Source organism: Polypterus senegalus, chromosome 1 (assembly GCF_016835505.1).
Source record: "Polypterus senegalus isolate Bchr_013 chromosome 1, ASM1683550v1, whole genome shotgun sequence".
Classification (NCBI taxonomy): Eukaryota; Metazoa; Chordata; class Cladistia; order Polypteriformes; family Polypteridae; genus Polypterus; species Polypterus senegalus.
In genome coordinates this window covers 321,055,571-321,082,427 of record NC_053154.1, presented here as the reverse complement: position 1 = coordinate 321,082,427, position 26,857 = coordinate 321,055,571, and the positions used below count along the sequence as shown (strand labels likewise).

Here is a 26,857-nt window from a genome sequence, read left to right as displayed (position 1 = left end):
CCCCTTCCATCTGAGGCTCCGTAAGAATTGAGCATGGCACACGGACTGTCAGTCTATCATAGCCTGAGTGAGCCGCAGGATGGAGCTCCATGGAACCTGAGGAATCACAGCCAGAAGTGCTGTGTTTTTTTAAGATTTTAATCTTTTGATTGAAAACCAAATGTTGTAGTTTTGCAATACAATTTATTTTTGTATCACCCGAAAATGGGCTTTAAACAGTCCCTGTCTCTTGACAGCCCCCCAAGCCTTGACTCTCTAAGAAGGCAAGGGAAAACTCCCAAAAAAACCCTTGTAGGGAAAAAATGGAAGAAACCTTGGGAAAGGCAGTTCAAAGACCCCTTTACAGGTAGATTGGGCGTGCAGTGGGTGTCAAAAAGAAAAGGTGGTCAATATAATACACTACACAGAACAGAACAAATCCTCAATAAAGTCAAAGTCAAAGTGAACTTTATTGTCATCTCAACCATATACAAGCATACAGACAGATGAAATTGCGAAGCTCACGGTCCACCGTGTAACAACATGATGTGCAAATAATAAAATTAAAAATAGAATTAAAATTTAAATACAGTACAAAAATAAAAATATTACAAGTACGGAGCAGAATTTAACAGTTGTGAGATATGCCCGGCCATTCATCCCGGCCAATACCCCCAGGCCACTAGATGGAGCCCTTCTTGCAGCATAGAGGTGCCCCGAATGCCAGCAGGGAATCATGGACAGTGGAGTCATAATACACAGCCCTGCTGGATACCATGGGGGCCGCCAGGAGTCGCTGCAGGGAGGCCCAGGGATATATATTTTCCGTACAGCCCGGAAGTATTTCCAAGTTACGGGAATGGAAGAAATGATATACTTCCGGGCTGAAGAAAAAGAGAAGTTTTTACCTGACCCGGAAGTGCTGGATAATCACATGGACTGAGGGCTCAGAAGCTCTTCCGGGTCAAGGAGTATAAAGGACTCTGGGAAATCCCAGATGGACGAGCGGAGTTGGGAGGCAGGGTGGCTAAGCAACTGGGAGTTTGGAGGATTGGTTATTGTTTATTTACATATTGAAAATTGTGGAGAGGAGTGTGCTTTGTGCACTTTATTATTATAATAAATATTATTATTGGACTTTTACCTGGTGTCTGACGTGTGGTCTGAGGGTACAAGGGGGCGAGAAAGCCCTAATCTGTCACACAGTATATAATATCACATTATGTGATTTGTTCAGAGTCCTGGTGATCTTGGCCATCAAGCTGCCTCCCCCATTTGGCCATTCCACAGCTGAGACAGTGCTGGGCCAGCCAATCAGATGAAAGGACCCCTCTACCCGACGATTTTATAAAATTTTGTTTACATTTACATTTTTTTAGTTAACATGCCACTGAGCATTTATTATGTTTGGGCTAAAGAATTAAACAGGGACAACTGCGTTGGCGCTCTAACATTTATTTCTGTGCACTCCTTTTTTTGCATGATGACAAGAGACATCCATACAGAATTAGAAAGAGCGATGCCCCTAAATTGGTGTGGGGGAATGCGCGAGTGTGCCCTATAACAGGCGGGCATTCTGTATGGACTTGCACTAATGTACCAGCACACTATAAAAGTTCAGACAATGAAAATTAATTTTGTATAATTCTTTTTATATTGTTGTTTAATATTACATATACATTATCTCATCTCATTTGCTAAAACTGCTTTTCCTGGTGAAGGTCACATTGATAACAGGTCAAGTATGGCATCCCAGACTTCCCTGTCCCCACCTACAGATTCCAGGTCTTCCTAGGGAAATCTCAGTTATTCCTATGACAGCCAAGAGACATAACCCAGCGTTTCCCCAAACTTGGGGTCAACTAATATTCTAATCGGGTCACAAAAAATAATTTAAAAATAGAAAAAAAAAAAAAAAGCAAACGTGAAACGATGTATAGAATAGGAAGAGAATGTGAATATTTCAAAACAGCTAGGGTTGTAAAAAAACTTAGATTTCAAAATGGGGTCACAAACCACAAAAAGCTTGTGGACCTCTGACATAACCCCTCCAGCAACTCTAGAGAGCCCCAGAACCCTGGGGTGCATCTTTATGACCTGCTAAGACCACCTCAACTGGATATGGAGGAGTGGCGACTCTATTCTGAGGGTCTCGTGAATTGTTGAGCTTCTCAAACCATCATGGGGTGTCAGTCTAGCTATCTTGTGAAGAAATTTCATTTCTACTGCTTGCACTCACAATCTCATTTTATTTTTGGTCATTACTCACAGCTTATGACCAGAAATGATGGACATGGATGTAGACTGGAGTGTTTTCAGAAAGGTTTGCAAATCTCTCTATTATAAAAAAAAAAAATCCTGGAGAGAGACGGTAGGGTGACGAGATGTGATCTTATAAGACTAGCAAGACTAAAGAGATTGGCCACGGAGCGTCTTGCGGGGACCTTAAACATGAGACTTGGTGCCAAGAGATTGACCCAGTCTCGCGATGACGCAGAACATGAGATTCTTGCAAGACAAGCCCTACTTACAACCAAATAAGAGCACGGGCAGCAACACACTCAGTCACGTAAAGGCTTTGAGCACACACAGATCCAGGGCTCTCAGCGCATATAAAGCGTATAAGGACAATACGTTATAAGCGAAGAAGAAAGCAGCACAGAGAAAAAAGAGACTCAAAAGCGTTGGAGAGACGAAAAAGAAAAAGAATAATCTAGGTGCAAATACAGAAAATAAGGAAAGTAATCATGAGCCCGGAACAAGTGGAATTGAGAAAAAAAAAGCAGGTCCAATCTGATTCAGAATTAAAAGACAAAGAGTAAAAGACAAAATTGAACTTCATAAAGACATTCACAAACGTTGGCGCTAAACACATGCTGAGCAGGTTAGAGATTATGAAAGTAGTGGAATTCGAGGTTCACTGACAAACGCGCGAGATACATATGCTCCCCGACAAAACCGCGACGGACAAATGAGTGCCGACAAACCCGCTAACTGGTTTTTGACAAATGCGCGCCGACAAAATCGCGAGAGGGGCCAAGACAGTGGGACACGTACGTGTGCATTATCTACACATCATGTGCTAGGTTATAACTGCTGATGGTATACCGCAAACAAATAACTCAGTCGAGGGTTGGCATAACGCGTCGTATACAAAGTGGAATTACCAGCAGTCTGGCAGCCAGCAAGTCTAAATACGCTCAACTATCAAGACGTCTTGCTGCAATTCTTCCTACATATGCAGGGCGTGATCTTAAGGACTATCTGCGTGCCGTGCTGATGACATGCCGCGTCTCATAATATTGACTTCTAAAACAAACATTATTATATATGCTTTAAACTAGTAATTCATATTTAATGAAGCTTTCGCGATTTTTTCGGTGCGATTTTGACACCGCGTTTTGTCGGCGCTCATACGTCTATCGCGCAAATGTCGGGTCACAGAATTGGAAAGGCTCAAAAAAAAAAAAAGTTGGCGCGATACACTTGTGGAGAAAGTTAAAGAATATGAAAGTAGGAAAATTAGAAAGTATAAAAAAAGAAAGTAAAGATCGCAGTAGCGCAAACAAACGGAAATTATTACTCGAAAAAGGGAAAATAATCACCACGGACCAGGTGTCATTGAAAAAAAAGCAGGACAAAGCGAGGTCAGAAATAAAAGACAGAGTAGAAAACAAAATAAAACGTCATAAAGAGGTTAAAAAACAAGGGGGGCAAACACATGCAGAGCAGGTCAGAGATGATGAAAACTGGAATTCAAAAGACTCAAAAAAAAAAAAAAAAAAAAACGTAGGCGTGAAACACATGCAGAGCAGGATAAAGAATATGAAAGCAGAAAAAAACGACAAAACAAAGAAAGTAAAGATCGCATTAGCGCAAAGAAAGAGAAATTATTACTCGGAGAAATAACGAAAAGGCGAATAGAGATCGAATATATGGACACAGGTGATATGTCAGAAGTATGTACATATTGTAAGGTTTTCAAGTTTAAGTCAAGAGAATTTCAAAAAATGGAGTTTACCTCACACGCATTTATTGGTTACTTTCCAAAAAAATGATTAACTGCTGATGATGTCGATCTCGTTGTCTGTGCTGAAATTCCAAACAGAGAAAACTCTCCTGAATTAGGATACAAAGTCATTAAACACAAGTCTCACTGACCTCTTTAAAAAGATTCAGCACATTGGGACTCAAAAGATTCTAAATATTGTTTTTACAAAAGTTCTGAAATAAAACTGAAACTAATGAAATAGCAAGAATTCAAAGAAAAAAAAAAAATCTTAAAAGTGTGTATCCGGAAAAACAAAAACGGGGGTTGGCGAGCGAAGCGAGCTGGGGAGAAGCCCCCTAGTTTTTTAAAAATCAATACCTGACTTTTATGGTTTAAATCAGTTTGTAATGATGACGGACGGTGCAGTATTTAGCACTGCTGCCCTCTGAACCTCACGTTTTTGTACTTGAATCCTGCGTCTCCCCCTGTCTGTATGGAGTTTGCACCTCCTCTCCTGGTTTATGTGGGGTTTTTCTGTAGTTACTCCAATTTTCCTCTCATCTTCCAAACACATGTCAGGTTTCTTGGCAACTCTAAACTGGACCTGTGTGAATGTAGATTTGGAAGTGGCCTTTGGTAAGCCACGCAATGGACCAAAGTCTTAAGGGCCTGTCACATTACACGACTTTCTCCAGTGAATTTTTTTCAGTCACAGACTTCATTTATATAATCATGGCAAAATGGGAGCTGTCACAGCACTCTTTTGTGATTAAACAGTTTTGATTTTCTCGTAAGTCGTACGGCTTGACTTACAAGTGTGTGAGTGTTGACAACCAATAAGTACAATGTATAGAATAAGGAACATGGGACGTTTTGGACCCGATAAGAAGACACTCGTCTGTTTGGTGTCTCATGTTTTACGTGCCATAACAGAATGCAGATTTCTTCTGAACCACGTATGGCACTAGTACAATCAAAGAGCACACTATTTGTTATCAGAAAAAGGGGCAAGCTGATAATACTTTGCAAATGCGAAACTATTTTGGAAAGGCCATATCATATTACTCGCCACAACAATCAGACACAGACATAGCAGCACTCGAAGCTGTGCCGAGGAGAGCAACCAAGTGCATCCCAGGACTTAAGAGCGTGTCCTACAGTGACAGACTCAAAGAATGAAACCTGTTTAGTCTGGATGTGTCCAGCAGGGGGCAATAGCTCCCTTGATGGAATGAGCTCTTTTATAACTGCAGCGTGTTACATAACTCAAAACTATATAGATATAATATAAAAAACGATACCCCTCCCTAAGTGATACGGCAGTAAGAAATCACATAGGAGAAATAACTTTGCTTTGTTTAATGACGCCGTACGCTGCATAACTGATGAAGGAAACCAAATGGCAAGATGTGTAGAGTCTGCCATTTCTGTCGCTGCGTTGGAAGGATTTTCCGTATCGGATGACGTTATCTCCCGTCTGTCCGTCGGCTTCAAAAGGTGTGCCGGGCAATGTGCTAAGGCTTTATACTCTTTCTTCATGCGCAGACCCCCATTTAGGTGAATCAGGCCTTTCCAAACAAGGCAAAAAGAGGATACCGAGTTTGACACAAAGAAATAGGATACAATGGTCATCAGTCTGACTGCCCATTTCACAGTTGTCCCTAACTTGTCTTGTCTTAAAATGCTTGCCTAGCAGTTCTTATATGGTGAACTTCCATCCATCCATCCATCCATTATCCAATCTGCTATATCCTAACTACATGGTCATGGGGGTCTACTGGAGCCAATCCCAGCCAACACAGGGCACAAGGCAGGAATCAAACCCTGGGCAGGGCGCCAGCTGACCTCAGGGCATGCACACACACACACACACACGGGACAATTTAGGATCACCAATGCACCTAACCTGCATGTCTTTGGACTGTGGGAGGAAACCCACGCAGACACGAGAAGAACATGCAAACTCCACGCAGGGAGGACCCGGGAAGCAAACCCAGGTCTCATAACTGCGAGGCAGCAGAGCTACCCACTGTGCCACCGTGCCGCCCTATATGGTGAACTTCTGTGTGCTAAATCTGGCTCTGTGTCAGCTGTTCACGTGAGTAGAAAAAGACAGATTTATAAAATATATTTGCACAGAGCACAGTGACATATTAAACTTATACATTTATTACATTGGAGCAGAGGAGACTGTGTGGGAACCCCATCCTGGTCTTTTAAAATCCTCAAAGCCATCGATAAAATAGATCCAGCAATATTCTTTTGGTGAATCACATACTCAAGGATGTCTGTGGACATTAAGGGAAAGTGTATTTAGGACTGAATCCAGGAAGCACTTCTTTACGCAAAGAGTTGTGGGAACAAACTACTAAGACGTGGAGTTGAAGCAGAAACCTGGACAGCCTGTAAGATGAATCTGAAGGAGATGTTGGGACAGCTTAGCTATTAGCTAAAGAAAACGGGCCTGATGGACTGAATGGTCTCCTCTTGTTTGTCAAATTTCTTATGTTCTGTGTTCTAATCAGATCAGCTTGATTTGTCTTAAATCACAGGGGTGGGCTCTGTGTGCACAACAACTGAAAACTATAGAAAAGTATATTCTTAAAGTTGATGATTTGCATATATTCAAAGGGAACTATGAGCATATTTGAAAATAAGTATTATATCCTAATGCACGCTAGTATAGTAAGGGCTAAATCATAAAAGCCTGTACCTACTGTGACTGAAAGGCGCTATATGAGCACAGACCCAACACAGACAGACTTGGGAGGCACACCGATAAAATAAATAAGAGTTGCATTTCTATTTCTTCGCCTGTGGGCAACGCCTTCCCTGTCTCCACAAGCACAACTCCACACAATACTTCTATGTCACTTATTCTTCCTCCACTCCTCCTCCGTAAGGTTCGTCCTACTCCTTCCGACTGTGGCCTCCGGAGTAGTGGCTGATGGCTCCTTTTATAATACACCCGGAAAGACTACCCATAAGGGCTCAGCAAATCCAGCTGACGCACCTGCAGATCCCAACAGGGCTGCACCAAACTCCAACTCCCATGAAGTCCTGCCCCAACCCAGGGGGGTTGCCATCTAGTGTCGCGGGGGAGGTAACATCCTGGCCACGCTTGCTCCCCTGGTCCTCTCAGCATGGAGGTGTCCCGACCACACGCTACACTACATCTCTCCATTATAAAAAAAAAAAAAAAATCTTGGGAGGGAGACCAGAAGTGATCTTCTCAGAAGACACTTTGACATCCCATGAGACAAAAGGACTGCTGCTGTACAGGCTTTTAAATGATCGATGCGCAGCATGACAAGCAGAACATGCAGCTCGCCAGCAGATGATCCAAAACGCATCTCCTCAGTGTGCGATCAAACCCCCTTCACTATAGCGAAAAGAGATCAGATAGATTGTTCGGATTTAAGATTTAAGTCAGAGACTTCTAAATCATCTAATTTATGTTGCCAGCGAGAATTAAAAGATTCTAAAAAACGCTGGCGCGGTATGAAGTTCCCGTGAGACGGAGACTTTTAACACGACATTCTTTCAAGTCACGCCCTCCTTGCAACTATTTTCAAACAAGACCACGGTCATCTAACCTCAGTCTTGTGGATGCTTTTGGCAGACACACTTCCAGCGCTCTCAGCTCTTATAAATTTTATCAGGACAATAATTCTATACGTTCAAGATGACACGTCAATGACCAAGCGAAGAAGAAAGAGCATGGACAAACATTCGAAAAAGTCGTCTTATTTATTAGAGAGAAAGAAACCATATTCACTCACAGGCAGTTATACGTTGTGTTGTCACGATGCAAGTCCAAACACGGAATCAAAATTCAATGCGATATTGATAAAAAGTTAATTCCATCCACCCGTCCATCCATTTTCCAACCCGCTGAATCCGAACACATGGTCACGGGGGTCCGCTGGAGCCAATCCCAGCCAACACAGGGCACAAGGCAGGAACTAATCCCGGGCAGGGTGCCAACCCACCATAGAAGTTAATTCCAAATATTGTTTTTACAAAAGTTTTAAAGTAAAAGCAAAAATACATAGCAACAATTCCCATGAAAATAAGCTCTTTAAATTGTATATCCGGGAAACCAAACTCGGGGGTGGGCAAGCGAAGCGAGCAGGGGGCAGAGCCCCCTAGAATTTTATTATTTTTCTCTTTGCACCTGCAAACTACCATTATCTTGCTGTAAAACTTCAGTCAAGGCCACTGTGTACTTTGAGGGGGCTAAACAGGCCACTGTTTTAAGGAGTGAAGCTACTGATACATGAACCATGAGACAAAGTTAGACAGGCCGCGTGTTTTTTATTTGCAGTGTTTAGACCTCTGCCTCCCTGGACGGGTGATGACAAGCCAAGGCAAGTCTGGTCTATAAAAAACACGCGATTGTCTTAGAGATGCAGCTGCCCAGACCTCTGGCCTTGAAGGATAAGGTGGAGTGCCACGTTCATTAAGCTAGGATAAAAATGGTGGAATTAGTGAGAGGTAGAACCAAGGCCATGGGAAACTGGAGTCAGATAGGAGTGTTAAGTGAACATGACGGAGGTGAAACTTTTTACAAGTATTTTAATAAATACAAGATCATCGTTTTCGCCATTTGCTCAAGTCTCCTGAATTGAGTCTGTATGTGCACCTTACAATAAAGCCTGATTCTGCTGCCTGTCCCGATACTCCGAGGGCCTTCTTTGGGGCCGAGGGTGCCTGTACTGCCTAATCTGCTTCAGCACAACCAATGAGTGCCCACCTGGAAGTACAATGCATATAATATAGTGTGTGGCGGGCGGCTGGGGGCTGTACCCAGCCGGGACATCGAAAAGGACCAGGAGAGGGACTATACCTCCCCTGGACCACGAGAGAGCAGCCGCCCTGGTTTTGTCTTGGGGCCACGGGACTTGAGCATGGAAGCTGAACCCTATAGGGGCCCGCGGCCACCGCCAGGGGGTGCCCTGAAGACTTTGCAGCCCTGGACGTCAGCACTTCCGCCACACCCAGAGGTCTACCAGGGACGCCCGGAGTGCTTCCGGGTGCTCATGCGGCACCAGGAAATGCCGCAGGATGCTCGTCAGTAGGCACCCGGAGCACGTCCAGGTGAACATAAAAGGCGCCACTGGAGTCGGGTGGAAGAGGACAGAGCTTGGAGGAGAGGAGTGGAGGCAGTGAAGGAAGGCTTGGACATTGAGAGGCCCGGACTGAGGGTGTGTGGTGCAGGGGCACTGGGTTGTGAGCGATACACTGTAAATAATTGTAAGTATGAATAAACGGCGTGTGGTGTTTAAACCATCAGTGTCTGCGTGTCTGTGCGGAGGCTGGTTTCCATAAGTGACAAGGAGTAAGGACATGAAACACAGATGTCTCGTGTTTTACATACCATGACAGAATGGAAAATAAGAAACAAAATGGTAGAAATGACAGGCAAGCACACATTATTGGCTGTCAGAAAGGGGGGTGAGCTCACGGTGCTGGAAAGTCGTCCTCGTATTTCACATACCCTACAATAACTGGTTGTGTAATACGACACATTCAGGGCAACAAGACTGGTACCTGTCGTCAAGTTTGACATCCCCACCACTTTGAAGTCATTTAATGTGACTTTGGCTTAATTTGTCATGCCCTGTGGTATATAGTCAGGTGATGAGATGAGCAACTGCAGTGGTTAACTTTGACATTCCCTCTGATAAAAAGTCATGTGATGTGCCACCGGGTTTTACCCAAGTTCTGTCTGTGGCTGCTGGGACGGGCCCAGTCATCCTGAATTTGGTTATTCTGAGTATGTTATGTCATTTTCAGTCTGGCAGCAGTCACACTATGTAACGTGCGTGACGGGTATGAATTGTTTGCTTACATACAGCACGGTTTTGAATTGTAGGATAAAGCCATGGAGAGCAAGTTGTAGACTCAACACAAAATAATATTTTAACCCGCTTTACATCTACCACTGGACATACTTCAAAGTTATATAAACCATACGGCCAAACGTATGTGGACACCCATCCAAATGGCCGAGTTCAGGTGTTTCATCATTAACAGGCGCATCACATCATCACAAAGCCGTGAACTCTCCCTGGACAGACATTGACAGGTCACACCGAAGAGCTCAGGGACTGTCAGATGATACCACCTTTGCCACAAGTCAGTACTTGAAATTTCTGCTTGGCTAGATCTTCCCCTCGTCAACTGTAAGAGCCATTATTGAAAAATGGAAAAGTGTCTGGAAGCAACAACAGCTCAGCTCAGCCACAAACTGGTGGGCCGCACAAACTCACAGAGCGGGGCTGACAACTGTTGAAGTTCAAAACTGCAACAACCATAAAGGAACTGTGTGTCCGGAGCTTCATGAAGTGGGTTTCCATGGCCGAGCAGCTGCACACAACAACAACATTTACTGTATTTCTATGACACGTTTTCATACAAATTATGCAGCTCAAGGTGCTCTACAAGATGAAAAAAGAAAAATATAAAAATAGGCAATACTAAGTAAAAAGAATAAAGTAAGGTCTGATGGCCAAGGAGGACAAAAAAAAAAAAAATTCTGCAGGGGTTCAGAGGGCACAAGACCACCCAGCCCCCCACCTGACATTCTACCTATCAATGATCTCATTCAGTCCTCATGGTGTTCAGTCTTCACGTAGAAGAATTAGATGATGGCAAGCTGATGATCACTGTGTGTGCAATGTCTACTGTCGGCTAGTGTGGTGTAAAGCAGGCCACCACTGGACACTGGACCATTGGAAATGAAGAGAGAGGAGTCACACTTCACCTTCTGGTGGTCTGATGGACAAAGCTGGCTTTGGCAGATGCCTGGAGAATGTAACCTTCTGGAGTGCATAGTGACTACTGTTAAGTTGGGTGGAGAATGGAGAATGGAAGGTTTTGGGCTGGACTTCTTGGCTCCAGTAAAGGGTCCTGTTAAAGCTGCAGCATTCAAAGACATTTTAGACAACCGTGTGCTTCCAACTTTGTGACAACATTTTGTGGAGATCCTTTTGTGCCCCAGTGCACAAAGCCAGGTCCATAAAGACATGGAGGAGCTCATCTGCCCAGAGTCCTGACCTTCACCCCTACTGACCACATTTGGGATGAATTAGAATGCTGATTGTGAGCCAAGACTTCTTGTCCAACATCAGTAGAAATGCTTAATGGACACAGATACCCATAGAAGGAAGAGTGGGAGCTTTAATAGCGGCAAAGGGGAGCCAACTCCATCTTAATGCCAATGGCTGTCCAACAACACTCTTAAAGATGACAGTTCCTTAATCACAGTTGATTTGCATAGTTAAGGCCATTGCTTGTCAAAGAACCATTTAACTCTGGAGAGAGTGGCATTTGAATTTGGTTCATTGAGCTTTAAAATGGTTCCTAATATAAGAAAACAGACATTTTTAAAAGTCCAGAAGGCTACCTAGCAGGGCACAATAGATGAAGAGAAACTGAACTTAGCTGGTGTTTACTGTATGCAGCAGGGGTCCTTTTTTAATCAGGAATCCATTGATATTTCACAAATCTGACATCTATTTCTTATATTACATGTTTCAGATGTAAATGAATAAAACCTTCTTGTGGATAATTCTTTTGGGAATTATAAATGCTTCTTCTCTGAAAAAACACTTTGGCATTCATTTGTGATGGTCCACTCTTAAAAATAAAAAGGAGCTGGAGTGGTTCTTCAGAGTTATGCCATATATGAGAACCATTTTCGGTTCCCAAAAGACCCATCCACATGCAGGTTCCAGAAAGAACTCTCTATTTATTTATGATCTGTAACAGGCTTCAAACTGTAAATAGCCATGAAGGGATGGCAACAGATTTGTGAAAAACCAGTGGCTCAGGACTCTAAAAGGAGTCTTGCTGCATGCATGTAGTAACACGGGCCAAGTACAAGTGGTCTTAATCCGTTAGTGTCCCGCTAGGCAGACTACCATACATTAAAGATTGCAGATGTCTTCTATATATTAGGAAGTTTTTCCAAAGCAAAAGGAACCAACTTCATATGCAATGGAGCCTTCCCAGAATGAAATGGTGCCTTGGCATGTTCTACAATGAACCAACCGTACAACCCAGTAAAGAACCATAGAGTGCCATTAAAGAACTAAGGTTTTTAAGAGAGTGTCAGGTGTTACATAAAGTGTAGACAGAAAAAAATAAAACGATCACGGGTACGGAATACTGCGGTGGACTGGCGCCCTGCCCGTAGTTTGTTTCCTGCCTTGCGCCCTGTGTTGGCTGGGATTGGCTCCAGCAGACCCCCGTGACCCTGTAGCGGGTTGGATAATGGATGGATGGGTACGGAGTACACCGACCAACACGGAATACGCACTCCAGGTGCCATGATAAACATGAATGTATTAAAATGCAGAATTTCATTTTATGTAATTTAAAATACAAATCAGTTTACATGACGTGAGAATGATACTTGAAAAGACGTTTCCCCGGAAGGTGGGCTTGACCCGGCGTTACCCGATCAGTGAAGATTGTATTTCTAAATAGCGCTAGACTGATCTGGCTGCAGCCCTCCAGCGGAACATAAAACATAACTAAATAAAATACAAAAAAAAAAAAGCTGTGGGTTTTCAAGGTTTCTGTTTTGTTGTCCTAGTAAAAAGCCCCCTGTAGAAATTAACGGATCAGGCCTTTGTTTTCAGGGATCGGGATTTCCTCCACGTACCGACTTGGTGAGTTCACAGAGTGCCGTTCTTTTAAAATGAAAATCTGTATACCGGCTCACTTAGCACTGCGATTTTAAAATTTTGTTCTTTATCTGTATATCTATAGGAGAGGCTGTGGCGGATGTGTGCCGACTGACCGACCAATCACTAGCGTTGCCTAGTAGGTAACCACCCAATTTAATCAGATTGTGTTTCTGACCTAAGAATGTAAAACTGTACTCCAATCTTCACGCTGTTAAATAAGCGAATCAGCCGCCGTAGCGCATCGTCATAGGCTTCGCCCCCAGGCGCTGACGTCCGAGGGTTAAACCCCATAAGTGGATGAAAAGGTGCGAACACCCGACGAGCCCCAATAAGGGCGAAACACACGTCGTGTACACTTTGCATTATTTGGCAGATACGGATTAACGTATCTATATATAAATACAGATGGGACCAAAAATATGTACACACTTCAACAAAAAAAAAAAAACCTGCTAAAGTTGTGATATTAAATTAATCAGAATAACTTGTATTCGCCAGTAAGTAATTTGACGATGCTTATAACAAAACACATCACATCATACAAACAAATAGCATAAGTTAAAAAGAAAAACGTATAAAGGAGATGTGCAAATGGTGAAAGTGTGAGAGTTTAGTGTGTAAGCACGTGCACACCCATACATTTACATAGACACACATATTCATATATAGTATCTGACAAAATGCATGAATATACAAAGAAGACAGACTGGGTTACTGGTTTGAGGGGCTATGGCTCTGGGAAAGAAACCATTGGTGTGTCTGTTAGTTTTAGTTTGAATTGACCCGAAGCGTTTACCGGAAGGGAGTTTATGGAATAAGTCATGAGCTTGGGATGAGTCCGTGGTGATCCTTTTGACTCGGTTAGTGACAGGACATGTCTACAGGTCTGCAACAGAACAGTACAACCAATTATTTCCTTAGCAGACCTCACAACACGCTGTGTTTTTGGAGTGTGCCGTTGCTGAACCAAACCAGACAACAATGGGGAATGTGATTACACTTTCAATTATGTTTTTTTAAAACTGAACTGGGATTGGCGGGGGGATATTTAATTTATTGAGTTGGCATAAGAAGCGCTGCTGTGCCTTTTTAGTGACGTAGGTGGTGTTAAGGTCCCAGCTGAGAGCGTATGGGATAGTTGTGACCAAAAATTGGAAGAATTCCAACAGTCAGAGGTTGTAACTACTGTTTGAGAAAGTCAATGACCACTTCCATGGTCTTGCAGGTGTTGAGCACTACAGGTTGTTCGAAGCGCACCCAGACAAGAGGTGAATTTAAGTCACTTTTGATTTCTACATTGACAACAGGTGCTCAAAATGGTCTCCATGAGCGTCTAGACAATTCTGATTAAGGCTAACTACTGCTTGAAACATGCTGGGCAAAGTGCCCCGTGAGATTGATGTGCATGCCGTTTCCATTTCTTCTCGGAGCGCGGCTAGTGTAGCTGGTTTCATCTTTTGAGATAACCTCATACTACACATCGTACCTGTAATTCGATTCTGCTTCGGAAAGGTCCTGAGGTAACTGTTAAAGTGTGCCCCCCCTCTCTCTGTGTGTGTATATTATATCTCTCTCTCTCTATCTATCTATATATATCTATATATCTATATATATATATATATATATCTAGATATATCTATCTATATCTATATCTCTATATCTCTATATATATATATATCTCTATATCTCTCTATATATATATATCTCTATATCTCTATATATATATACAGTGGTGTGAAAAACTATTTGCCCCTTCCTGATTTCTTATTCTTTTGCATGTTTGTCACACAAAATGTTTCTGATCATCAAACACATTTAACCATTAGTCAAATACAACACAAGTAAACACAAAATGCAGTTTTTAAATGATGGTTTTTATTATTTAGGGAGAAAAAAAAATCCAAACCTACATGGCCCTGTGTGAAAAGTAATTGCCCCCTGAACCTAATAACTGATTGGGCCACCCTTAGCAGCAATAACTGCAATCAAGCGTTTGCGATAACTTGCAATGAGTCTTTTACAGCGCTCTGGAGGAATGTTGGCCCACTCATCTTTGCAGAATTGTTGTAATTCAGCTTTATTTGAGGGTTTTCTAGCATGAACCGCCTTTTTAAGGTCATGCCATAGCATCTCAATTGGATTCAGGTCAGGACTTTGACTAGGCCACTCCAAAGTCTTCATTTTGTTTTTCTTCAGCCATTCAGAGGTGGATTTGCTGGTGTGTTTTGGGTCATTGTCCTGTTGCAGCACCCAAGATCGCTTCAGCTTGAGTTGACGAACAGATGGCGGACATTCTCCTTCAGGATTTTTGGTAGACAGTAGAATTCATGGTTCCATCTATCACAGCAAGCCTTCCAGGTCCTGAAGCAGCAAAACAACCCCAGACCATCACACTACCACCACCATATTTTACTGTTGGTATGATGTTCTTTTCTGAAATGCTGTGTTCCTTTTACGCCAGATGTAACGGACATTTGCCTTCCAAAAGTTCAACTTTTTCTCATCAGTCCACAAGGTATTTTCCCAAAAGTCTTGGCAATCATTGAGATGTTTCTTAGCAAAATTGAGACGAGCCCTAATGTTCTTTTGCTTAACATTGGTTTCCGTCTTGGAAATCTGCCATGCAGGCCGTTTTTGCCCAGTCTCTTTCTTATGGTGGAGTCGTGAACAATGACCTTAATTGAGGCAAGTGAGGCCTGCAGTTCTTCAGACGTTGTCCTGGGGTCTTTTGTGACCTCTCGGATGAGTCGTCTCTGCGCTCTTGGGGTAATTTTGGTTGGCGGCCACTCCTGGGAAGGTTCACCACTGTTCCATGTTTTTGCCATTTGTGGATAATGGCTCTCACTGTGGTTCGCTGGAGTCCCAAAGCTTTAGAAATGGCTTTATAACCTTTACCAGACTGATAGATCTCAATTACTTCTGTTCTCATTTGTTCCTGAATTTCTTTGGATCTTGGCATGATGTCTAGCTTTTGAGGTGCTTTTGGTCTACTTCTCTGTGTCAGGCAGCTCCTATTGAAGTGATTTCTTGATTGAAACAGGTGTGGCAGTAATCAGGCCTGAGGGTGGCTACGGAAATTGAACTCAGGTGTGATACACCACAGTTAGGTTATTTTTTAACAAGGGGGCAATTACTTTTTCACACAGGGTCATGTAGGTTTGGATTTTTTCTCCCTAAATAATAAAAACCATCATTTAAAAACTGCATTTTGTGTTTACTTGTGTTATATTTGACTAATGGTTAAATGTGTTTGATGATCAGAAACATTTTGTGTGACAAACATGCAAAAGAATAAGAAATCAGGAAGGGGGCAAATAGTTTTCACACCACTGTATATATATATATATCTCTATATATCTATATATATCTATATCTATATATATCTATCTATATCTATCTATATATCTCTATATCTCTCTCTATATATATATATATATATATATATATATATATATATATATATATATATATATATATATATATATATATATATATATATATCTATATCTATATCTATATCTATATCTATCTATATATATATATATATATCTATATATCTATATATATCTATATCTCTATATATATATATATCTCTATATATATATCTCTATATATATATATATATATATATATATATATATATATATATATATATATATATATATATATATATATATATATCTCCACCTGTGTTCTGAACCTGCGGAGGGTCGCAGGGCAGCTTGAGTCTATCCCAGCAGGCATCGGGCATAAGAAAGGAACAATCCCTGAACACGCAGGACATCACAGGGCGAACACACAGCCACCTAACCAGCATTGTCTTTGGACTGTGAACACACACACACACACACACACACACGTATTCCGCCTCGATCACTTTCTCTGTCACTGCCAATTGCTCAGTACAAATGTTCTCAGGCCGTCTTCCTCTGTGTTGCTTTGCTATGAAACAAACAACAAATTTAATATCCAATGCATTTCTGCTGCTTGTCAGTTGTAGCCTTTGACATGGAAAACTCTTAAAAATAACGATTCTTTACTAGCACCTCATGGTTCTTTACTGGGTTGCGTTGTTCCTTATTAACCTTTTGCGTGACAAAGCACATTTTCATTCTGGTTAGGGTTCTTTGCATATGAATCTGTTTTTGCGCTTTGAAAACTTCCCAATATGGAGAAGAAACCTGACATTTTAAATGTATGGTAGGCTACCAGGACACTAACAGATTAAGAAAACCTGCACTTATAGTCGGAGTTACATGCAGCGAGAGTCATTTCAAAATCACGACCCATTGGTATTTCAAACATCTGTTACAATTATGGCTAACTACTGTATGGAGCTTGTTATGGATCTAAGTAAATAAAAGGTCTTTCTGGAACCTTCATGTGGGTCTTTTAAGGACCAAACATTGTTCACCTATGGCATCGTTTGGAACGACGCTGACACCTTTATTAGTAAGACTGAACTTGTCAATTGTGAAGTTAGCAAGATTAACTGATTCCTTAAAGAAAAACAGCCTTTTTCTATAAAGGTGAATGATTATAATATACCCAAATATACAGTACACGTACATAGCGCATATGAAAACGACATGCAGTCCATGCCCCAGCATTAAAAAAATGAAAGCGCCAACACAACCCCTGCCCACAGAAAGCCGCTGGTCCAGGAGTGGACGGGCAACCTTCAGCACCCATGTTCTGATCGTCAACTCTTCACAGAATGCATATTGCAGAGACGGTAAACATAATTATTAAAATAAAGTGTACTTTTCCTAATGGTACAGCTCAGTAATATATTAGCTTTCAACGCGTAAAAAAGCTACGCGTTACAAAGATTAAATTTCAACGTTATTGAAATAAACATTGAACTTTTTTTTTTTGATCGGTCTGTTATTGCACTCCTCCATTTTCTTAAGTAAACTATCGAGTACAGCACAGTGGACAGCAATTTGACCTTTAAAACAAAACGACATCCGTTTAATCCGCGCCTCCACATTCACTGCGTGATTGTGAACAGGTCACTTAACCACGACTGTCCTCCAATTGTACAAATACGTACAAAGAGTTACAGAAATGAAGAAAATTAAATCAGAAAAATGCTACTTTCATCTGTTTATTTGTTTTCTAACATTTCAATTCTGGAGATATTCTAATTTGCAAAAAAATATTCCCTCATTCAGCCATTTCCCATCCTGCTTATCTAGTCCGAGGTCGCCGAGAGATGGGGGTGGTTGGGGTGCATCCCGGCAATACTGGGCGTAAGACGGTAGGAAACAATGAACAGGTCGCCCGGTAATAAAAAAAAAAAAAAGATTGCACAATGTACAGTGTTTCTACGCATTTTTACGCAACATCTCCATTGCAGGTGAGAAAACTAATAATTTAAAACAACTGCAGAATTTCATAAAACTGTTAGATTATCTATCTATCTAACAGACAGATTTACGAACGGACAGAAACAGTTTGATTATGTTCTGTGATAAAAAATACTATCATTATCAGTAGCCTATATACAGCTAATAGATGTTCAGCACTTTCACGGGAAAACCAGAGATAATATTATCTTTAAAGACATATTTTCCTTCTTTTACTACTCCCCCTATTCCGTACATAAATTCAAACAAAATGTTTAATACTGTATAGAAAGAATTACTCCACTACTGCTCCATAGTATACTCCTCTTGCTCCACATATTCAATCAAAAATTGTCTGAAATGTTGTGAATAGCATAAAAAGAAATCACCAGTTTGACCTTTCAACAGTACACAATACACCCCCAGGTCCCCATATATCATAAAAAGTCTCCGTGTCTCGTAAGGTTGTAATAAGTAAACTTCAGTTTCAGTCTGCACTTCACCAACACATTTAACAGCAGGAGCACATAATTGGTCAACGAGTTCTTTTCTGTTAGATATGAAAGGCACGATAGATAGATAGATAGATAGATAGATAGATAGATAGATAGATAGATAGATAGATAGATAGATAGATAGATAGAATAGAGGCGCTATAAAACAAATATATAGATAATGAAAGACACTATCTACGAGTCTATTTAATCTCCAATCCACATATATCCTCTGCTATTTAAATATAAAGCGACGTATCTTACATTGAACAATCTGCTTTGCCCCCGGTAACGGCAGACGAGCTCGTCGACTGAAAGGTAAAAGGCAGCTTTGCCCGTACAGTACGCACCCACCACCGTGAGGAGCATGTTGTCCAGCAGAAGCGCGATGAACACGATGAGAAGAATCAGCCGTCTCGACTGCCTCTCTTCCCGCAACCATCTCAGAATGTTAAACTCCCTCAGGCTGTCCAGAGCGCCCATCTTCCCCCAGTAGCGGTGCTTTTCGGAGGGGCTCTTTTCACTCTGCAATAAGAGAAGTCAACGAGAGTTGAAGGCGGAGGTCTCCAAGCTGTGTCTTTCTCATGCAAGACTGAGAGAGCAGTGACCGCTGGCAGCCGATCGGCTCGAAGACAGCAACTGGAAGAGAGCGGCTTTCAAAGTTTAACCCGTAAGCACTGCTCCCCACCCGACCCCTCATCATCCCCCGCCCTTGGAAAAACAATTATTTTGTCTTACTATTGTTCTCTTAATAGACTTGGCTTCAAATCCCTAAAACCGACAGCATTCATAATCTTATTTAAATTATTGCATTACAGAAAGAGGTCCAGTGTAACACGTGGAGACGATCAACTTACTATTACTGTGTAAAGTTTGTATTATTTATTTATTTAATTTTTTTTGACAGAGTCACTTACCTTGAAAACGGTCCAAAGACATCAAAACCTCACTTTACAGTTTTCTTTTAGCGTCAAAAAGACATAATGCAGGGAAGAAGACGCTGCAGAGCCGGAGTTCGGAAGCGTGTCCGGGCTATGACGTCACACAACTGCCTTTATAACTCGCCTTTATTGCAGTTTCGGGGGTGGATGGGGGTGGTATGGTATGGTATGGTATGGTTTGGTTTCAGGCCCTGCTATCCGAAAATGTCACTGATAAGAATCCGCCTCGCCAGGGTATTAGTTTATTTGTTAATGAAACTGGACAGCCAGAAGACACGGGTGCTGCGCCACGTACTGTACATTTTATACAACGCAACTATAATTAAAAGGCATGGTGCACCTATTGTTCTGCGTATAACTGTTCTTAAAAATGAATGTGTGGTGTATCCCGTATTTTACATTAAATGACATGAAACCTTAGATTTACTGAGAACGTATTGTATTAACATATAGTCAGGTTAAAGATGCACATGATCATCAAAACATAATTTGGCATTTTTATCTTCACCTTAATGACAAAAACTTCAGCGTTGGAAATTCCATTCATAAGCATACTTTGTTAAATACGCAAAAGTTCAATTAATGACACTTTTAAACATTATGATAATTAATATACCCTGTCATTGTGTAACCCGTTTAATCCAGACTAAGATAACGGGGGTGCTGAAGCTTAACCCAGCTAGCACCGAACGTAAGGCAGGATCAAACCCCGGACAGGGCGGCAGTCCTTCGCAGAGCGAACACACACACATAACAAAGCCATTTTATCGTCGCCAATCCACCTAACATCCATGTATGTCTTTGGACAGTGCAGGAAACCGGAGCACCCGGAGGAAACCCACAAATACACAGGGAGAACGTGCAAACTCCATGCAGAGAGGACCGGGGATGTCAACCTGATCTCCTTACACGGAAGCAGTGCTACCACTGCGCCACCGTGCCTCCCTATTATTATTAATACTTTTTCTTAGTATTATTATTGATGATATTGAGGGTTTTATTATACTGGGGAAGAAGAAAAGGCGTATAAAGAACTGCTAGTTCATTTGTCTCGATTATCTCATGCCTAACCCAAGCATTACACTCGTTTTGCGCGCGATCCAATTGGATTAGTGGCCGCTATATGACAGAAGGATGATTTGCTCGTGCCAGTTAACACTGGCAGCGATTGTGAAAAGCACTTCGCTGTGCACTCATAATTAGTGACGCAACGTTTTGTATTAATTTTTATTTTATTGTTAAGGTTTCCGTTTGTATTTTCATCATAGCACAGAATATATATATATAAATTTACTAAATGATTTTACTAAATGCTTTCGAATTGCGTATTTAAAATGGACTAATTCCTTCTTTTGGGACCCCTACTGTTGAATTAAGTAAATTTCCTCCGTGACGTGGTATTGAAGATCGACACCTGCATTAAATGAATGCTAAACGGCAGTGCTTTGTTCCCAACAATAAAGAGGACACTACCACAAACTTCTAAACAGCTGAACGAAACAGGCCTTATTATTTTCTCGGAATGTAATAAACCGGCCTCTTTTTTTGCCCAATTTCATCAGTAGCCAAGACAACGAAGAATTCTAAAAAAGACGCCTTTTGAAACGAGATCTAATTTGGTGAGTCCATGACGCCTCTAATTAAAAGGGCTCAGTCAGCAGGGGTCTCCCTTTTATAACACAAAGCCTATAAGCACGTGATCGGTGTGCGTTCGTGGTATGTGTCCTACGAAAACGCACAATATAATCTTATTTAAGTATACATAGATGATATATGGCCCTAAGGACAGAGTGCTGATCCACTGCAGGGTATATTCACACACATACATACATACAGGACCAATCTGCATTAGAATTACCAACCACACACAGATGTTTGCGGATGTGGAACTAAAACATTTCAGATGGAGAGAACGAAAACACTCCACACGGTCAAAAAAAAGGCACAAAATCTGAACCAAAGCTGCTGGGTTTGTGAGGCAGGGCTAAACTTTCTATAGTGGGCGGCACGGTGGCGCAGTGGAACTGCTGCCTAGCAGTTAGGAGACCTGAGTTCGCTTCCCGGGTCCTCCCTGCACGGAGTTTGCATGTTCTCCTCGTGTCTGCGTGGGTTTCCTCCGGGTGCTCCGGTTTCCTCCCACAGTCCAAAGACATGCCGGTTAGGTGGATTGGTGATTCTAAATTGGCCCTGGTGTGTGGTTGTGTTTGTGTGTGTCCTGCGGTGGGTTGGCACCCTGCCTGGGATTGGTTCCTGCCTTGTGCCCTGTGTTGGCTGGGATTGGCTCCAGCAGACCCCATGACCCTGTGTTTGGATTCAGCAGGTTGGAAAATGGATGGATGGACTTTCTATAGTAAAAAAAACTAGAAAAAAGATAGAAAGAAAAGGATTTCACAAGGCATGTCATAATTACAGATGTACAGCACAATTGTTTTGACACATATCTAACAGGGTGGCACAGTGGTGCAGTGGTAGAGCTGCTGCCTTGCAGTAAGGTGACCTGGTTTTGTTTCCCTGAATGGAGTTTGCATGTTCTCCCCGTGTCTGCTTGGGTTTCCTCCCACAGTCCAAAGACATTCAGGTTAGGTACACTGGCAATCCTCGAGGTCGGCTGGCATCCTGCCTGGGATTTGTTCCTTCCTTGTGCCCTTTGCTGGCTGGGATTGGCTCCAGCAGACCCCGTGACCCTATGTTGGAAAGTGACCCTGGGTTGGAAAATGACTGACTGACATTTGTAACAACAGGAGCACAGATAAGTTGGCGTATTTAAGATAGGAGTGCACAAGCTGACTTAATACGGTTGTCAACTTTTTCGTATGTTTATATATATATAATATACAGTGGGATGCAAAAGTTTGGGCAACCTTGTTAATAGTCATTATTTTCCTGTATAAATTGTTGGTTGTTACGATAAAAAATGTCAGTTAAATATATCATATAGGAGACACACACAGTGATATTTGAGAAGTGAAATGAAGTTTATTGGATTTACAGAAAGTGTGCAATAATTGTTCAAACAAAATCAGGCAGGTGCATAAATTTGGGCACCACAAAAAAGAAATTAAATCAATATTTAGTAGATCCGCCTTTTGCAGACATTACAGCATCTAAACACTTCCTGTAGGTTCCAATGAGAGTCTGGATTGTGGTTGAAGGTATTTTGGACCATTCCTCTTACAAAACATCTCGAGTTCATTCAGGTTTGATGGCTTCCGAGCATGGACAGCTCTCTTTAACTCACACCACAGATTTTCAATTATATTCAGGTCTGGGGACTGAGATGGCCATTCCAGAACGTTGTACTTGTTCCTCTGCATGAATGCCTTAGTGGATTTTGAGCAGTGTTTCGGTCGTTGTCTTGTTGAAAGATCCAGCCCCGCGCAGCTTCAGCTTTGTCACTGATTCCTGGACATTGGTCTCCAGAATCTGCTGATACTGAGTGGAATCCATGCGTCCCTCAACTTTGACAAGATTCCCAGTCCCTGCACTGGCCACACAGCCCCACAGCATGATGGAACCACCACCATATTTTACTGTAGGTAGCAGGTGTTTTCTTGGAATGCTGTGTTCTTTTTCCTCCATGCATAACGCCCTTGTTATGCCCAAATAACTCAATTTTAGTTTCATCAGTCCACAGCACCTTATTCCAAAATGAAGCTGGCTTGTCCAAATGTGCTTGAGCAGACCTCAAGCGGCTCTGTTTGTGCTTCCTCTTCATCACTCTCGCATACAGCATCTCCTTGTGTAAAGTGCCGAATGGTTGAACGATGCACAGTGACTCCATCTGCTGCAAGATGATGTTGTAGGTCTTTGGTGCTGGTCTGTGGGTTGACTCTGACTGTTCTCACCATTCGTCACTTCTGTCTATCCGAAATCTTTCTTGGTCTGCCACTTCGAGCCTTAACTTGAACTGAGCCTGTGGTCTTCCATTTCCTCAATATGTTCCTAACTGTGGAAACAGACAGCTTAAATCTCTGGGACAGCTTTCTGTATCCTTCCCCTAAACCATGATGGTGAACAATCTTTGTCTTCACGTCATTTGCGAGTTGTTTTGTGACCCCCATGTTGCTACTCTTCAGAGAAAATTAAAGGAGGAGGGAAACTTACAATTGACCCCCTTAAATACTCTTTCTCATCATAGGATTCACCTGTGTATGTAGGTCAGGGGTCACTGAGCTTATCAAGCCAATTTGAGTTCCAATAATTAGTTCTAAAAGTTTTGGAATCAATAAAATGACAACGGTGCCCAAATTTATGCACCTGCCTGATTTTGTTTGAACAATTATTGCACACTTTCTGTAAATCCAATAAACTTCATTTCACTTCTCAAATATCACTGTGTGTGTCTCCTATATGATATATTTAACTGACATTTTTTATCGTAACAACCAACGATTTATACAGGAAAATAATGACTATTAACAAGGTTGCCCAAACTTTTGCATCCCACTGTACAGTGCATCCGGAAAGTATTCACAGCGCATCACTTTTTCCACATTTTGTTGTTACAGCCTTATTCCATAATGGATTAAATTCATTTTTTTCCTCAGAATTCTACACACAACACCCCATAATGACAACATGAAAAAAGTTTACTTGAGTTTTTGCAAATTTATTAAAAATAAAAAAATTGAGAAAGCACATGTACATAAGTATTCACAGCCTTTGCCATAAAGCTCCAAATTGAGCTCAGGTTCATCCTGTTTCCCCTGATCATCCTTGAGATGTTTCTGCAGCTTAATTGGAGTCCACCTGTGGTAAATTCAGTTGATGTGACATGATTTGGAAAGGCACACACCTGTCTATAGAAGGTCCCACAGGTGACAGTTCATGTCAGAGCACAAACCAAGCATGAAGTCAAAGGAATTGTCAGTAGACCTCCTAGACAGGATTGTCTCGAGGCACAAATCTGGGGAAGGTTACAGAAAAATGTCTGTTGCTTTAAAGGTCCCAATGAGCACAGTGGCCTCCATCAGTCCTAAAGCTGACTGGCCATCTAAACTGAGCAATCGGAGGAGAAGGGAAGGAGAAGTCAAGACGGAGGTAAAAAGCTTAGGGGTGATTGTTGACTGTAATCTGAATTTTAAATCACATATTAATCAGATCATTAGGACAGCATTTTTTCACTTAAGAAACATAAGTAAAGTTAGACCTCTTTTATCACTGAAAGATGCTGAGAAATTAGTTCACGCGTTTGTTTTCAGTCGACTAGATTACTGTAACGCACTCCTCTCAGGACTACCCAAAAAAGATATAAATCGTTTGCAACTAGTGCAGAATGCAGCTGCTAGAATCCTAACTAGGAAAAGAAAATCCGAACACATTTCTCCAGTTTTGATGTCACTACACTGGTTACCTGTGTCATTCAGAATTGACTTTAAAATTCTGCTTATGGTTTATAAAGCCTTGAATAATCTCGCCCCATCTTATATATCGGAATGTCTGACACCTTATATTCCAAATCGTAACCTCAGATCCTCAAATGAGTGTCTCCTTAGAATTCCAAGAACAAAACTTAAAAGAAGTGGGGAGGCGGCCTTCTGCTGTTATGCACCTAAAATCTGGAATAGCCTGCCAATAGGAATTCGCCAGGCTGATACAGTAGAGCACTTTAAAACACTGCTGAAAACACATTACTTTAACATGGCCTTTTTATAACTTCATTTTAATCGTAATTTAACTTAATCCTGATACTCTATGTTCAATTCATCATAACAACTATTCATGGTGGCTCTAAAATCGGTACTGACCCCTACTCTCTTTTCTGTTTCTTTTTCCGGTTTCTTTGTGGTGGTGGCCTGCGCCACCTCCACCTACTCAAAGCTTCATGATGCTCCAACAATGATGGACGGATTAAAAGGAAGAAGTCTACGTGACCATCATCATCATCAAGCCCTTCCGTGAGAACCCTAAATCCAAAGAGGACTGTTTCATTTATGTTAGGTAGAATGCCCAGAGGGGACTGGGCGGTCTCATGGTCTGGAATCCCTACAGATTTTATTTTTTCTCCAGCCGTCTGGAGTTTTTTGTTTTTTCTGTCCCCCCTGGCCATTGAACCTTACTCTTATTCGATGTTAATGTTGATTTATTTTTTATAATTATGTCTTTCATTTTTCTATTCTTTAATATGTAAAGCACTTTGAGCTACTGTTTGTATGAAAATGTGCTATATAAATAAATGTTGTTGTTGTTGTTGTTGAAGGGCCTTAGTCAGGGAGGTGACCAAGAACCCGATGGTCACTCTGTCAGAGCTCCAGAGGTCCTCTGTGGAGAGAGGAGAACCTTCCAGAAGGACAACCATCTCAGCAGCAATTCGCCAATCAGGCCTGTATGGTAGAGTGGCCAGATAAAAGCCACTCCTTAGTAAAAGGCACATGGCAGCCCGCCTGGAGTTTGCCAAAAGGCATCTGAAGGACTCTCAGACCATGAGAAACAAAATTCTCTGGTCTGATGAGACAAAGATTGAACTCTTTGGTGTGAATGCCAGGCGTCACATTTGGAGGAAACCAGGCACCGCTCATCACCAGGCCAATACCATCCCTACAGTGAAGCATGGTGGTGGCAGCGTCATGCTGTGGGGATGTTATTTAGCGGCAGGAACTGGGAGACTAGTCAGGATAAAGTTAAAGATGACTGCAGCAATGTAAAGAGACATCCTGGATGAAAACCTGCTCCAGAGCTCTTGACCTCAGACTGGGGCGACGGTTCATCTTTCAGCAGGACAACGACCCTAATCACACAGCCAAGATATCAAAGGAGTGGCTTCAGGACAACTCTGTGAATGTCCTTGAGTGGCCCAGCCAGAGCCCAGACTTGAATCCAATTGAACCTCTCTGGAGAGATCTTAAAATGGCTGTGCACCGACGCTTCACATCCAACCTGATGGAGCTTGAGAGGTGCTGCAAAGAGGAATGGGCCAAAATCTCAAGTAAACTTTTTTCACGTTGTCATTATGGGGTGTTGTGTGCAGAATTCTGAGGAAAACAATGAATTTAATCCATTTTGGAATAAGGCTGTAACATCACAAAATGTGGAAAAAGTGATGCGCTGTGAATACTTTCCGGACACACTGTATATGTGTGTGTGTGTGTGTGTGTGTGTGTGTGTATCCATCCATCCATTACCAAACCCGCTATATCCTAACTACAGGGTCATGGGGTCTGCTGGAGCCAATACCAGCCAACACAGGGCTCAAGGCAGGAAACAAACCACTGCAGGGCGCACACACCCACACACCCAGCACACACTAGGGAGAATTTAGAATCGCCAATGCACCTAACCTGAATGTCTTTGGACTGTGGGAGGAAACCTACGCAGACACGGGGAAAAAATGCAAACTCCACACAGGAAAGACCTGGGTCTCCTAACTGCGAGGCAGCAGCGCTGTCACTGTGTGTGTGTGTGT

At 42.0% G+C, this 26,857-nt stretch overlaps 1 protein-coding gene across 3 annotated transcripts in view; it reads right to left on the bottom strand.

Annotated features, from left to right (window-relative positions):
- Positions 1-26,857, bottom strand: part of slc18a2 (solute carrier family 18 member 2) — a 224,028-nt gene that overhangs the window by 193,754 nt on the left and 3,417 nt on the right. Inside the window, exons 1-2 of one of the 3 annotated variants that reach the window (XM_039737096.1) lie at positions 19,432-19,532; positions 18,865-19,039 (exon numbers count right to left, since the gene is read on the bottom strand). In XM_039737096.1, the coding sequence (XP_039593030.1) occupies positions 18,865-18,997 (133 nt within the window). In that variant the 5' untranslated portion in view covers positions 18,998-19,039; positions 19,432-19,532. Of the gene's footprint in view, positions 1-18,864; positions 19,040-19,252; positions 19,272-19,431; positions 19,533-26,857 lie in introns of those variants that run through there. The other 2 variants (XM_039737105.1, XM_039737103.1) reach the window with 2 other exon arrangements.